The 16,737-nt window shown below is 39.8% G+C and overlaps 1 protein-coding gene across 2 annotated transcripts; it reads right to left on the bottom strand.

Moving 5' to 3' along the window:
* Positions 1-202: 202 nt before the first annotated feature.
* Positions 203-11,574, bottom strand: LOC129716259 (matrix metalloproteinase-20-like). 2 transcript variants are annotated; one of them, XM_055666133.1, is made up of 8 exons: positions 11,444-11,574; positions 11,066-11,304; positions 10,830-10,978; positions 7,685-7,810; positions 5,530-5,691; positions 1,414-1,534; positions 1,176-1,309; positions 203-468 (listed from the first exon to the last, which is right to left on the bottom strand). In XM_055666133.1, exons 1-8 carry the CDS (start codon positions 11,468-11,470, stop codon positions 272-274), a joined length of 1,155 nt encoding a protein of 384 aa, XP_055522108.1. In that variant the 5' UTR covers positions 11,471-11,574; the 3' UTR covers positions 203-271. The 2 variants fall into 2 exon arrangements, with proteins under 2 accessions (XP_055522108.1, XP_055522107.1); XM_055666132.1 differs by having other exon boundaries at positions 11,424-11,554.
* Positions 11,575-16,737: the final 5,163 nt, after the last annotated feature.

Raw genomic sequence — 16,737 nt, 5'->3', positions numbered from 1 at the left:
CGGCCATACAGGCAACACCCTGGCGACCATGTCGCGGGGTGAAGCCTGTATCATCGTGTGTAGTCGCCCAAAGAGTCATACCTTTTTCTGGACACCGCTGAATTTTCATCCTGTTGAAAATTTTCGGTGACCTGCTGCGACTATGACGGGTGCCGGCAGTCGCCGAAAAAGTCGGGTAAGTGGGACAGGCCCTTAACTATCCAATAGATCAGAGACGCATGACATTGAAGACATTAAAGGTTGTGATACTATTGGCAAACAAAAGAGGAGGTTAGATGGATGAATGTAACAAAAGTGAAAATACATGCCTCCAAAACATTTTCCCTACAAAGAAGATGATTTTCCTTGTTTGAGGTATAAATACTGCTGCATCAATTTTTTTCACATACGTTGGAAATCCAAACAAGTAAATAGACTGTGATGATCTGCGATTGAGTTTGTTATTTGTGTAGGTCCACAATTTTGATCCTGCAAATGAGAAAAAATATAAATTACACAAAGGATTCCCATTAGGAAAAAAAATGATGTGTGTTAAACAGACATCTGATTGATAATTAATTATGTTACATCCCCATCAAAGTTGTATTTTACCGTGAATATAATGTGCGGTATTTTCTGATCTTGGCAATTGATAAGATGGACCACAAAAATGTTTGACATCCCTTCCAATCAAAAGAAACGCCCAAAATCATTAGTTGATAGGGACTCCTTAGAAACATAGAAACATAGAAAATAGGTGCAGGAGGAGGCCATTCGGCCCTTCGAGCCAGCACCGCCATTCATTGTGATCATGGCTGATCGTCCCCTATCAATAACCCGTGCCTGCCTTCTCCCCATATCCCTTGACTCCACTAGCCCCTAGAGCTCTATCTAACTCTCTCTTAAATCCATCCAGTGATTTGGCCTCCACTGCCCTCTGTGGCAGGGAATTCCATAAATTCACAACTCTCTGGGTGAAAAAGTTTTATCTCACCTCAGTCTTAAATGACCTCCCCTTTATTCTAAGACTATGGCCCCTGGTTCTGGACTCGCCCAACATTGGGAACATTTTTCCTGCATCTAGCTTGCATAATATGCCTTAGTTATTCTTGTGTAATATGCCTTAGTTATTCTCTCAATCACTCATAATGTCAACTCATTACAATGTCAATTATTCCCTGATATGAAACTCCCACCTTTGAAAAAATAAATAATGTCTTCTCCAGGAATTTCACAAGCTGCATTAATATTTGAAGGGAGGTCTGACCAGACATCTTGAATGGAGCTAATCTTGGCATCTGCTGCATTTTGAGCTTTTCGCCAAAGGTATCTAAGCATCAATGGTAAAAGAATGTCTTTAAATGACTTAGGTTAAAATGCTGGGAGAGTATAAATATTAAAGCGCAATAAATACATAAGCTGGAATAACTGTACTCATTTTTGAAGAGAAAGATGTCTCCATTGGCCTTGGTAACAGCATCAAATGACATTGAGGGATCACATTTATCTGGCATTAGTTGCAGTGCAGATTCTTGCTTCAACATTTGTATGGTTCCTATAAGCGAGATGGTGGAGTTTGAACAGAGAGCAATAGTAATATTATAATAAAAATACAAGGGAGCAGTGAAATGATTAAATAAAGGAGCATGTGCATTTATAGTGTGCTTTGGCTACTAATGTTTAAAACACTTTTATATTGTGCTTTGAATATTAATGTTTAGAACTTTAACATTCAGAATGTAGTTTGGACGAATGTTCAACAAAGTATGTACGTTCTCCCCGTGACCGTGTGTGATTTCTACAGGTGCTCTGTTTTCCTCCCGTACAGGTCCAGGTTTGTAGGTTCATTGGCTTGGTATAAGTGTAAAATTGTTCATAATGTGTGCAGGATGGTGCTAATGTGTAGGGATAGCTAGTCGGTGTGGACCCGGTTGGCTAGAGGGTTTGGTTCTGCGCTGTATCTCAAAACTAACTTAAACTAAATGTTTAGAATTAACATATGGTTAAGTGACGTGTTCAGAAAAGCTTATTTCCCACAAAGGCTAGCTTCGCCAATTCATAAAAGGACATAAAGTGCTGGAGTAATTCACCAGGTCAGGCAGCATCATTGGAGAACATGGGACGGTGACGTTTGGATTGAGACCCTTCTTCTTCAGTATACAACCTTGAGGAGATTTTAAAGTGGAGCATTCAAAATGTCGAAACAAAGAACTGCAGATACTGGTTAATACATAAAAGGAAACAAAGTGAAGGAGTAACTCAGTAGATCAGGCCGCATCTCCAGAGAACATGGATAAGTACTATCACAATGATTAAGCAGGTACTATCACAACATTTAAGATACATTCAGAAAGGTACATGGATAGGTCAGGTTAAGAGGGATATGGGCCATACATAGGCAAGTGGGACTAGTGTAGATGGGACATGTAGGTTGGTGTGGGCTAGTTGTGCTGAAGGGCCTAGTTCCACGTTGTATATGACTATAACTCTCCATACCCGTTGATCGGATCAAGGTCCACTTCAATGCTGCCAATTCATCTCTCCCTCTTAAGTATCAACAGAGAATATGTTAGCCATCCAGAATACCCTCTGTGGCAGAGAGTTCCAGAGATTCACTCCTCTGTGTGAAAAAAAAAAGTTCTTTCATCTCGGTTTTAAAGGATTTCCCCTTTATCCTTAAGCTGTGACCCCAACTATGTCCTGGACATATCCAGTTTAACAGTTGATCACAAAGGTTCTCAATCTGGACTGCATCTAGCCTGTCCAACCCCTAAGGTTTTGTAAGTTTCTATAAGATTATTTAGACTCAAACTCTTCTAAATTTTGGAGAGAGTAAAACCAAGTAGATCCAGTCTAGGTTTCATAAGACAGGATCTGACATCCCAGGCATCAGTCGCAGTGGCCCGTCTCGGGAGATCCCTCGGTGGCAATAAAAAATGAGTGTCAGATTTGGAGACCAAAACTGTACGCAATACTCCAGGACTGTGGTTCTCACCAAGACCCTGTACAACTGCAGTAGAACCTCTCTGCTCCTATACTCAAATCCTTTTGCAATGAAAGCTAACATACCATTCGCTTTCTTTACTGCCAGCTGCACCTGCATGCCTACCTTCAATGACTGGTGTACCATGACACCCAGGTCTCGCTGCATCTCCCCCTTTCCCAATCGGCCACCATTTAGATAATAGTCTGCTTTCCTGTTTTTGCCACCAAAACGGATAACCTCACATTTATCCACATTATACTGCATCTGCCAAACATTTGCCCCCTCACCCAGCCTATCCAAGTCACCCTGCAGACTCCTAGCATCCTCCTCACAGCTAACACTGCCCCCCAGCTTAGTGTCATCCACAAACTTGGAGATATTGCCTTCAATTCCCTCATCCAGATCATTAATATATATTGTAAATAGCTGGGGTCCCAGTACTGAGCCTTGGGGTACCCCATCATCACTGCCTGTTTGTGAAAAGGACCATTTACTTAGACTCTTTGCTTCCCTCTATTTAGAGCCAGTTCTCTACCATCACATCAATACTGAACCCCCAATGCCTTGTGCTTTAAGTTTGTATACAATCTATTATGTGGGACCTTGTCGAAAGCCTTCTGGAAGTTTGCTACACCACATTTGCTGTTGTGCTCCCCTGGTATGAATACTAGTTACATCCTCCAAAAATCCTTAAAAAAAATTTAAGATACATGGTTGACCACTCTATCATGCATAGGTCAGGTTAAGAGGGATATAGACCATACCTGAAGCAAGTGGGAGCTCTCCTTGTCTGCGGGTGCCTGTAGGTGGTGTGGGCTAGTTGTGGTTCCTGGGCCTAGTTGTACAGGCATCATAGGTCTGAATATAACTCTTTTGAGTTTCGGCCAAGGTCATTTTTCAGGCTCTGCATTCATCTCTAAAATGAGTATCAACCAGAGATTAAGATTGTCATCCAGAATAATTACCAACCAGAAATATTGTTATAAATATTTCATCTGTACATCCACAAAAACTTTACAAATCAATTTGGCAGTTTGGTTTCTGCTCAGACACCTCTTTGTCCTCCTCACCTCAACTATAAACATATCCAGTTTAACAGTCCAGTCACATTGTTTTTTAGCGATGGGCAGAGATAAGCCCGCAACGGTAGGGTCTGGTACGGGGATTTATATCAATTGGCCTGGACAAGGGGAAGTTTCTTGAAAACCTTTGTGATCATGTTAAAAATTAGATATGCCATTATTTAGTTGGGGTGAAGGATCCAAGAGGTGTGGACAGCAACCAAACCCCTGAAGATTGTTGTATTACCAAATGAGTTTGTGTCTTTTGTCCATATCCCAGATTCATCATTGACTGGATTGTTTTTAGGTTATTATGCCCAAAGTTTCCTTTATTTTCTTTCCAAGGAGCACATATTACATTTTTCACTGTCTTTCGGTGCATTTGTATAATTCCAGAAAAAGGCAATTGAGAAGGATTACATTGAATGCATGATTGATTCCGCAGCCATTCTTTAGGAAGACAGGTTTGCACCTTGTTTCCGTTGTGCTATTTTTTTCAAACTGCATGTATTTGTTTAAATCGATCTAGTTTACATAAAATGGAGTAGGGAAATGGATCTTGTCCTTGGAAAAATTCACCTTTGCTTTGATGCTCTGTTGTCACTTAATATTAGATACAATCGCTCAAACCAGATTTGTAAATTTCCTGCTAGTTTAGTTAATTATGATATTAAGGAACCTTGAATATTTATTCATCCTATTTTTAAGTCAATATTGTATATTGGCCTTTAGTTAGCACTGGATAGGTCACTTTTTCCTAGGTATCTTTTTTTAAATTATGGAATTTTCCTATCCACCTTTGCCATCATCTTCATTACTGCATGATTGAATCTATGTACTCTACATACACTAGTTTTATACATAAGGTTATTCCACTTGAGTTCAATGTTAAACCCGTGCATATTGTCAGCACTCTTCCCAATGGGATTACTATAAGAACTTTAATCAACCCTTTTTTTAATTCTGTAAATGAAGATCTCAAATTACTTGTCTTTTATCTCCAAGTTGCTAAGGAAATCTCCTCCAGTGCTCTCTGTGAACTCATCTGCCAAACTATTAATTGAATATGAAAGTGCTCCACAATTATTCCATTGTGCAAATAGCTTCTCTTAATTTTTGATTAATGTCTTGCTTAAGAGAATAGCTATAACATGATATAGGACTGGTTCACAAATTAAAATCCTAAATTGGTGCAATGCAAATTTTGAAGGCATTAGACAGGAACATGCAAAGGTTATTTGAAAAGGCTGTTTGCAGGTAAAGAAATTTCTGGCTAGTGTAATACTTCCCGCAGAATTCAGTTGTCAATCTGGTTGAAGTATATGATATGATTTCATCATGACATGCTTTAAAAATTGCAGCTACCACCCAAACTATTCTATTAACTACAGGACCTCAGACTTTAACAAATGGAAAATCTATTTTATAGCATTCAAAAGAAAAATGGTCATTTAGTAAATAACAGCTTTTGTTCTGTAATGTTGAAAAAATATGAAACCATACCATACAGATGTTGTATTCCTCTAACGTCATCAATTGAAAGAGAGAATAAGTTTGAATGTCTTTTAGAATATGTTGGATACATCACAGCAGATCGATAATTGGAATGAGCAAGACCCAAAGCATGACCAAATTCATGGGTTGCCACATGAAAAAAGTTGACTCCTGGAAAGAAAATAGTTAATTATGTTACTACGAAATTTAAATATGGTAGCAGCAATTTCGATCTATTGTAGAAATAATTAGATTGCATATTTTAATGATGAAATTATCAAGATGAAAAATAATTATTGAGACAATCTACTTCATGGCCACATATTTAAATTAGAATAAGATTAGCTTTTAACATTACATTTTCTAAATAATTTCATTACTTAGAAAAGATTGTTATTCTTATTACGGAAGAAGAATATCTGTGATTTAACTATGATACTCCGCCATTTATGTTATCTAAAATAAATCCAATCAACTCTACATTGTGGGAACTAAATACTAATCAAAACCTCTGTTTGTTTGATATTTATGTGATATTTCCTTGCACAGCTTTTATGGCATAGAAACATGATATTTAGCCCGATGGATTCACACTGGCGTTTACTCCCTTTGCAAGCTGAGAGTTATAGAGGTTTGGGGAGTTATACAGCACAGGAAGAAACCCTTTAGCCCAACGTATTCCTGCTGACCAAGACGCCCATCCACACTAGTCCCATTTGTCCTTGTTTTGTCCATATCTCTCTAAACCTTTCCTATCCTTGTACCTGTCCATACGTCTATTAAATTATGTTATTGTATTTTCTTCAACTGCTTCTTCTGTCAATTCATTCCATATACCAACCACCCTCTGCATGAAAAGGTTGCCTTCAGGTTTCCTAATAAATCATTCCCCTCTACCTTAAACCTATGCCTTATAATTCTAGACTCCCTTAACCTGGGAAAAAGACTCTGTGCATTCACACTTTCTATTCTCCTCATGATTTTATACACATCTATAAAATCATTCCACAGTATGCAGCACTAAAAATAATAAAGTCCCAGCCTGCCCCCTATAGCTCAGGCCCTTAAGTCCTGGCAACATCCTCGAAAATCATCTCTGCATTCTTTTCAGCTTAATAGTATCTTTCCTATAGCAGGGTGTCCAAAAACTGAACAATATTCCAAACTCAGTCTCACCAACGTCTTGTTCAACTGTAATATAATATATCAACTTCTCCACTCAATTCCTTGACTTATGAAGGCCAATGTACTTTTCTTCACTCTCCTATTTACCTGTGACATCACTTTCAGGAAACTTATACAAACAAATTTCTTAATAGTTCTGCGACACTCCACAAGCCCTTAATATTAATCGTGAAGGTCTAGCTCTGGTCTGGCTTCCTCAAATTCAACATCTCACACTCATCTGAATTAAACTCTATTAGCCATTCCTCAGCCCACTCTCCAAGCTGATCAAGGTCTTGCTGTAATTCTTGATAAGCATCTTCACAATCTATAATACCACCTATATTAGTGTAATCTGCAAATTTACTAATCATTGCAAGTACTATCACAATGTTTAAGAAACATTTAGACATGTACATGGACAGAACAACTTTAAAGGGATATGGGCCAAATGCAGGCAGGCGAGAATAGTGTAGATGGGATATGTTGGCCAGTGTGGGCATGTTGGCCTGAAGGACCTGTATCCAAACTTTAAGACACTTTGACTCTATGATTCTATGACCATATGTCTTGTAATTTCTTCCAATTTGTTGATACCAATCACATACAGTAATGGACCTCGCACCGATCCTGAGACACACCACTAGTCACAGGCCTCCAGTCCAAAAACAATCACTGCCATCCTCTTCTTTCGAGCATGAAGCTAATTTAGCATCCAGCTTTCCTGTGTGATATAACCTTGAAGAGCATCTTAGCATGCAGATCCTTATCAAAGACCAAAGCTCATATTGATTACATCTATGGTCCAGCATCATCAATCTTCTTGGTAACTTCTTCAAAAAAACTCAATAAAATTGAGATACGATCATCCATGCACAATACTATGCTGATTATCTCTAATCAATCCCTGCGCCAATTAGTACCCACACTAGTGTTCAGTCTCCCGTGTATTTAGCCCTCACCATAAGTGGCTACTTCATATACTTTCAGTGTTCTTTACCATTACGCCTCAGTGTCCAATGTTCCTCCCGATCAAAGTGTATATTCCCGCCAATTCCTTGTCCAGGTGAAAATGCATGAGCCAAAGTACCTCCACGCCCATCAAATGGAAAATTATCACCGTGAACTAAGAAAAAACACATAAAATGAAAAAAGAGCAATATTTTTTAGCTGACTGCTAAAAAGATACTGGACCCAAAAGTTGCATTCCTTCAAAAATTTGCCAATAATCGTAATGAAATAATTTTCAGTTTCCTTTGAGATGCCAGTGATGAACTCTGAGAGAGCATTGATAGACTTCAACATTTGAAATTGCAATCCCAATTCTATATATTGCATATATATTGTTTGTAGAAAGAGGCCCAGGGTAATATCCCTTTCTCATGGGATTGACAATGTAGAATAGCTATCATTTGGTAATCAGATAGCTCATGTGTCACCCAAATGAGAATTTGATGCAAATGTCTGATCAACGATACATCCCAAAGGTGCAGTAGTGTCAATTTTATTCTCTATTTTGTGACTTTCTTTTCCAGAATTCAGCGGGCTAAAAAATTCTGTATTCATAAAATGTAACACAGTGGAAAAGCAATAGAATTAGATTAGTGATTCAGAAAAAGTTCTCAGACATTATCACAACAGTCATCAAGGTACGTAGACTCCCCCAAGCACTACAAAAAGTGTATTTTTGGATCCTGGTAGTATTTGCAGGAAGCTCAGTCAACTGAACTGAGCCAATACAATTTAAAAATACTCTAAGCCATTGTAGTCAGTAAAATTGAGAATCATTGTTTTTTCTGCTGTTCCTTTAGTTTAGTTTAGCTGAGAGTTAAATTAAACTAAAGCGTCCACGCCGACCAGTGATCGCCGTACATTAACACTATAACATACTAGGGGCAATTTACACATACCAAATATACAAACTCAAGCCAATAAACCAGCGTCTCTGGCGCTGCAAGTGCTGTAAAGGGCCTGTCCCACTTACGCAATTATTTTGGCGACTTGCCGGCATCCATCATAGTCGCGGCATGTCACCGAAAAATTTCAACACGTTGAAAATCCAGCGGCGACCAGAAAAAGGTAAACTCTTTGGGCGACTACTCACGACCAAACAGTCGTCACCTTGCGACATGTTGTGCAAATTCTCCCTAGTATGTGAGTAGTTGCCCAAAGAGTGGTACATTTTTCTGGTCACCGCTGGATTTTCAACATGTTGAAATTTTCGGTGACCTGCTGCGACTATGACGGGTGCCGGCAAGTCGCCGAAAACATTGCGTAAGTGGGACAGGCCCTTAAGGCAGCAACTCTACCGCTGAGTCACCTTGCCTCCCGTCTCTTAATTTCCCTCCTTTATCCATGTTTTCCTTTCAATAACTTTTTATTATCAGTTTACCTCGTGTCTCCTTGACCTTTTTGATGCGCCAAGATGTGCACTGCATCCAAACATGAATCATTCAAGCTTGGGTCAGTAAATAATTTGTAGGAAAATGGATCTGCTTGCAGTGAAATTTAAATATTTCAGTAATCACAAAGAACATTTTATATTTCATTAATCATACTGACATTCTGAAACTGCATTCTCAAATCTGAGGGCATCTATATATTTTGGATCACCATTACTTTACTTGTACAAAAATATAAATAAAGGTTCTGAATTCCTGGAACAAAGGTCTAGTTCATATCTAATGTAAACCATACTATGTCAAATTAGATATTTAATTCAGATAAGCCCAATTTCTGTTTTTTTTAATGGCGTATCAACGCGGCCCCCAAGGACAGCTCTAGGCCCCGTCATCAGCAGCCAGACCAGGACAAGCCAATGACCAGCACCATAAACAGCGCTGAAAAACCCTGCCAACCTGGACAAAGCTCTGGACTCAGCTGAGACCACATGTTACCTATTGCAATGGCTTAGAGTATTTTTAAGTTGCATTGACTCAGTTCAGTATATTTATTTGACTGAGCTTCCTGCAAATGCTACCAGAACACAACTATAATAGGACGCACCAATCGCTGCTTTCAATTAGCTATAATTATTATTGGGTAAAGGTTGGATAGACTTAGATTGTTTTCGCTGGAATGGCGGAGGTTTGATAGAATGATATAAAATTAAGAGAGGCTTAGATGGGATGGATAGTCAGAACCATTTTCCCCGGGTGGAAATATCCAACACTATAGAGCATAACTATGAGGTTAGAAGTATGGTAAACAGAGTAGAGATATGTGGGGTATGATTTTTTATTATACAGAGAGTGGTGGAAACCTGGAACACATTACGATGGGGGGGGGGGGGGGGGGGGGGGGTTGGGCAGGGTGGGCGGTGGGGGGAAAGAGGAAGAGAGGGGTGGGAGAGTGGTGTTAGAGGCAAATATGATTGTGATATTTAAGAGGCCTTAGAAATGCTCATTCAAGTGCAGGTAATAGAAGGATATGAATCACATGCAGGCAGATGAGATCAGTTTAACTTGGCATCTTGTTCGGCACAAACATAGTGGGCTGAAGGGCCTGTTCCTGTGCTTCACTGTTCTACATTCTATATTCAAATAACTTCCAAGAATGCAACAAGCACTGAATGAGAATATACAATTTCAATTGTAATATTATAGATGGTTAGATTATCAGAATCTAACTTTTAGTTAATTGAAAGGAACAGCATGGAAACAGTGAATTCTCGCCAACTATCAATCATACATTCACACTAGTTCTAATATCCGACTTTTGCATCTACTCCCTACACACTCAGGGCAATTTTCAGATTACTAACCCAACGTTTTTAGGATGTGGGAAGAAACCGTAGCACCCAGAAGAAACCCATGCAGTCACAGAGAGAATGCACAAACACAACACAGACAGCAAGATTGAACCTGGGTTTCTGGCACTAGGAGGCAGCGGCTGTATCAGCTGTGCCACTGCAGCTACCCGTTTATGATTCAGAAATCAATATTAAAGAGAGATCATGGATCCGAAATCTTAACACTGTTTCGATCTCCACAGTTTGGCCTAACCTGCTGAGTACGTCCAGAATTTTCTGTTTTTATTCCACAGAACAATTGTGTTAACTTAAATAAATTAATTAAATGAGATATAAAACATTTGATAAGATATTCTCTTTTAAACATTATGCAAATTTAAAAGCAGTAACATACCACGTGGTTCAAATGAAATCATGATATCAGCTTCAATATTATAGACTCTGACAAGAGTCAGTGGGATTACTTTCTGCCAAATATTCACAGCCTTCCATATGGCAAGTTCTGTTTCAAAGTAGCTTAGTTGAGGTACGTAGTTCACCACACTATGGGAAGAAAATATATATAGTTATGTCATTGTAGTCAGATGTTTGAATTAAAACAGCAATCAAAACAAATCAAGAATTCTTCACCTGTATGTTACAAATGATTTATTCCATCGAGGTTTTCCGGGATAGAGTCTATATGGAGCAGGATCAAGAAATCCACATGGAGGACCTGTCATTACTTCAATAGTTCCGGGATCCAGGTTTCCTGTTACCTGCCGTCCATAGAATTCCTGATCCTCTTTAATCTTGGTTGAAAGGGAGTCCTCATTTTGAATGAGACCTTCAGAACCATCTCCTAATGTGAGGAACTGCTTGATATGTTTCTGTTAGAAAGAACAAAAGCTAAAATCAAATCCATTTTATCAAATTATTCTGTTATTGCAATTAAAAGGATTCTTAGTAACTTCAATATACTTGAAAATAATTGATACACATCTCAAACCTGTGCATAGTACAAGTCACCTGGGGTGATTTCATTCTCTTCATCATGAGGATAAACAGGTAAAGATAAAAGTGTATTCACAAAAAGAAAATTAAGTGGTATAGAAAGGTGTTTCATCTTCACAGCTGCTCCTTGTTAAGTGAGTAACCTCGTGCTGCTACTGAATATCTTTCCTGTATTTAATCGTTTAATTACCATCATTATGATTTATTTCTTACCTATGACGGTCTATGGCAATGGATTACATTTTTATTGGGAGGAAAATGATGTAAGAATAATTGGCTGCATAACCGTTTAAAATGTACTGAACCAAGCTGAAGCAAATTCACTCCTGATTGCAGTATCTGGTAGATAACTGATAACTATGGCAATTGGAGATAGCTTGCATTATTCGTATGTTTTTAGACCCAAGTTTACTAATATCTATATTACTAAAAGTCTGATCTTGACCGCTTTTGGCCCACTGTGCTGCGATTTCCGAGAGAACGCCGCCACTACGGCTGTTATCTTTGGCCACCTCGCTCAGAGCCCCTCTCTGCCTTCCGGGACTGGAGGATTTTTCCTATCGATGAAAAATCAGAGAGATATTAATGTTTTTAAAATATTCGCTATTCTGTCCGCTGCCCCCACTGGCGGCAGGGGGGAAGGGACAATAAAACCCGGAAGTGTAGTCCCTAACTCAGTCTCTGCCAGTCCCAGGGAGTGAGACGGTCATGGCTCTCTGAGCTGCTAATAACACTGAACACACATCTACTCCACGGTGAGTCCCCTCTATGCAGTTGTAAGGTGGCTGCTGCCCAATTGTTTGTCTCGCCTTTTTAAAAAGTTTGTGTTCACAAAATGAAACTTGGTTGTCAGGTGGCTGCTGTCCAATTGTTTGCCTTGGCTTGGCTTTTTTAAATTGTTGCAACAGTTGGCTGCCAGCCCAAGAATCCATTCAGCCCACAATGTCTATACTAGCCCTCTGGAAACCAGTACCTTCGTCCCGCAACACCCATACTAGAGCAACAGAAAGCCTTCCCCCCTCCCTCACCCACTGGTGAGCAATATTGGAATTGGTGGAATATTGCATTGGTGAACAGCCTCCCGGTGAGATGCTGGGACCCAACGGGTCCCAATTAATCCAGTTGGATATATATACGGTAATGCCTCAGCAAGGTGCTCAGCAATGTGACTGCCAAACTTCCACTCAAATTAACATTACGGTTGAAAGGATAATTCAGTCCATGTACTCCAATTTACATATATGTGGAATACAATTGTGCATTCTGTGATGAATGAGTGATTCTTCTCATTGCCATGCAACTCCAATGGTGATGAAGGACATCATGTTCCTACAACCATCGTATCAATTCCATTTAATAATTAAAAAACTTTAATTAGATCGTCTTTTAACCTGAAAAAAAATCAATGAATACACAACAAGGTTCTCATAATTGTATCTGTTATGACTTGGTATAATTTTAATGAATCTATACTGTAGTATTTCCTAGGCCAATCTATTCTTGATTTGCTGTGCCTGAACTAAACACAATGCTCTTGGGTATGGTTGACAAAGAAACAGAATCTTCTCATATTTCCATTACTCCAAAATAATTGGTAGCATCCTATTTACCTGGTTGTGTGCTCAGAGTGACACCGAGCTGCTGCTACTGGCCCTGTGGTAGCGCAGTCATCTAGGTGTCAAGGTCATCCGGAGACATGCGGCTGAAAAATGTGAATGTGGGAAGAGCTAATTCAAGGGTGACCATGTTGCATTTGGCGGGTCCATTGTGATCCAGCCCGTCATTTTACAACAGTGACGAAACCTGAAAGGCTTTTATTTGTTGCAAAATCATGAGTCGTCCTGAGTTTGTGAAATGGGCGACATAAGTGCAAAGTCCCTTTCTTTTTAGTTTCTCGCTGCATATGTGGGTGACATTACACTACGTCCAATGAAACTTTGTAAATACAATTTCAGTTAGTCTGTCTCCATCCTTATCCAGCTGCTTGGACCCAACTCCCTCTGGCTATTAACTTGACTTTTCCTTCAAACTTGCACATAGATGATGACAAGCTAAGGCTGCATTGGAGATGACTGGAGAACTCCAATCATACCTTTCACCCTGATTTTTGACTATTACCTCCTAATCAATAAGCAACCAGTCATAATTATACTTGCAATTCACATATGGTCAAATATCCTTGTATGTCAAACATGACCCAACCAAGGCGATAAAGATCAAGAAAATTTTGGGGAATGAGAGATAAAGATGAATAATTGGATGATAATATGCCCAAACTTCTCCATTTTAAATAAATATGGTACAGATAGGAACTAGGAAAAGTAAGGAAATTCACCACTAATGTTTCCACAGATTTAGTTGCACTGGATTGTTGTGTTCTGCACAGGAGTAATCTGACAAATTTATCTTAAGGAACAACTGGAGGATATTCAGTTTCAGTTTAAAAGAGCTGATTGGTAAAGCATGCACTGTTTTTTGTGGGAGTGTATTCCTCAACTTAAACATTATGTGGTATATCTGGGACCTAATTCCCAATGTCTCTGCCTGTGTGGTAACAGATGGAATGAAAATTGAGCAGATCCTGTAAAAGACAGACAATCTGCCCACCAGGTTACCACCCAGACTACGAAATCAAAAATTACCCTCAAGTCTCTTTTGAGGTTTGAAATGTTCTAATTTGTATGTGTATCAAGGTTATGCAACCCAATGACTTCTGAATTATTTTTATTTTTCAGCATTTTACTGGTATGAATCATAATTGTCAACTTTATCCGAAGCAAATGCAAGACTAACTCTAAGTCAAGGCTCATGAATTCTTTAGTTTCAAGAAATATTCTCAGCTGAAACCCATCGAAAACATGAATATCTTATTGAAAATCCCAGAAATACTAGTAGAATCTTGATAAGGCAAAGTTTCAACGTATTTCTCATATCCAGACACTACTCCAACTCCCAGTGATGGTCTTGTTGTAGGAACGCATGCATATAGTCGTGCATTAGAGACATCCCATAACATAACTTTCAGTGCAGTACCATGACATTGGTCAAGGCAATAACCATGAATGTCAAAGAGACAGCAACAGAATCACTAAAACTGATAGGAGCGCATCCACCATTTTGCTGCGAATTGAATCCACTTGCAGCTTTGCCTTTGCCTCCTCTCTTCATACTTATGGCTGTATTGAGTCAAACTAAAGTAAAATATTCTACAATTAGTTCAAGAACTGTCCCAAGATACAACCTTAGAGAAGTAGACACAAAGTACGGGAGTAAGTAACTCAGCGGGTCAGGCAGCACCTCTGGAGAAATAGGATCGGTGACGTTTCAGGTCGGGACCCGTCTTCAGACTGAAAATGGGGGGGGGGGGGGGGGGGGGTGAATGGTGAAGAGCTGGAGGCAAATAAAGACCGGGAACAATCAGTGCCAGTCTCAAATGACAAATGACATAGATAGGACAAGTTTGGAGGGATATGGACCAAGCGCAGGTAGGTTGGACTAGTGTAGCTAGGACATGTTGTCCGGTATGGGGCAAGTTAGGCCGAAGGGCCTGTTTCCACACTCTATGACTCTATGACCTCAGGCAGGACAGTGCCTGGTAAGCCAATTGGTAGCTAGAGAAGATGTAATCTCAAGATGAACACAATGTGAAGAATTGTGTAACTAGTAAAACAGCTAGGGTAAAAGAGCTAATTTTCAGAAACAAATTAACTAACAACCTGTAGGTCATTAGAATGTGGGAGAAAACCCAAGCGGTCACAGAGAGAACGTACAAACTCCATACAGACACCACCCATAGTCAAGATCAAGCCTGTGTGTCTGGCACTGTAAGGCAGTGACTGTGGCACTGTAAGGCAGTCCCACTGTGCCGCTGTGCCACCTAAAGTGCACATGTTTTGATTCCCTATCTATCTATATTACTAAAAGTAAGTTCTTGACTGCTTTTGACTCACTGCGATGTGATTTACGAGAGAACATGGTCACTTACGGCCGTCATTTTTTGCCACCTCGCTCAGAGCCCCCCTCCTCCAGACTGGACCAGAGGATTTTTCCCATCGATGAAAAATCTGAGAGATATTAATTGTTTTTAAAAAATTGCCGAACTATCTGCTGCCCCTGCTGGTGGGAGGGGGGAGGGACTATAAAACCCGGAAGTGGTGTGCCTCACTCAGTCTCTGTAAGATGGAGGAAGCGAGAGGGTCACATCTCTCTGAGCCTCTGAATAACACTGAACACATGTCTACTCAACTGTGTGTGCCCTTAATGTGGTCTGAACATGAAAATATGGTTGGTTTGAAGTACAAGGCACTGCAAATGGTTGTTTGGGAGTTTGGGTTGAAGTAAAAAGGCACTGCAAATGGTTGTTTGTTGGGTTTGGGTTGAAGTAAAAAGGCACTGCAAATGGTTGTTTGTTGGGTTTGGGTTGAAGTAAAAAGGCATTGCAAATGGTTGTTTGGAGGGTTTGGGGTGAAGTAAAAAGGCACAGCAAATGGTTGTTTGGGGGGGGTGGATTGAAGTAAAAAGGCACTGCAAATGGCTGTTTGGGGGGTTTGGGTTGAAGTAAAAAGGCACCGCAAAGGGTTGCTTGGGTGTTTTGGGTTGAAGTAAAAGGCACTGCAAATGATTGTTTGTCTAAACTTGACAACTTCCTGGTTGCAGTATATTGATTTTAGATAAAACGCTATCACTTACGGCTGTGATTTTTGGCCATCTTGCTCCGCTCCGCTCATCAGGTGCAGAGGATTCTTCCCATCAATGAAAAATAAAAGTGTTATTAGTGTTTAAAAAATGTTGAGAATCTCTCTCCTGTCAGTCATGCCATGAAGACCACACCTTTTCTGGTGGGAAGGGGAGGGATTATAAAACCCGGAAGTAAGGGTGGGTCACACCCGGAAGTATGGATGGGTCAGACCTGTGAATCAATTGAACACACTGAATGTCTACTGAACTGTGAGTGTGGTGTTTTGTGTGGTTTTATGGTGGTTTCACCCTGCTTGAAATGGTATGAAACTGCATTTGAATGTGGTGGCCTTGTACCCTGCTTGAAATGGTATGAAACTGCATTTGAGTGTGGTGTCGTTGCACCATGCATGAAATGGTATGAAACTGCATTTGAATTTGGTGGCCTTGCACTCTGCTTGAAGTGATTGGAAACTGCACTTGAATTCGGTGGCCTTGCACCCTGCTTGAAGTGGTATGAAACTGCACTTGAATTTTGTGGACTTGCACCCTGCTCGAAGAAGTATAAACTGCACTTGAATTTGGTGGCCTTGCACCCTGCTTGAAATGTTAGGAAAATGGATTTGAATTTG

Source organism: Leucoraja erinacea, unplaced genomic scaffold (assembly GCF_028641065.1).
Source record: "Leucoraja erinacea ecotype New England unplaced genomic scaffold, Leri_hhj_1 Leri_196S, whole genome shotgun sequence".
Classification (NCBI taxonomy): Eukaryota; Metazoa; Chordata; class Chondrichthyes; order Rajiformes; family Rajidae; genus Leucoraja; species Leucoraja erinaceus.
The sequence above is the reverse complement of the archived record's forward strand: the minus strand, read 5'-3'. Positions and strand labels throughout refer to the sequence as shown.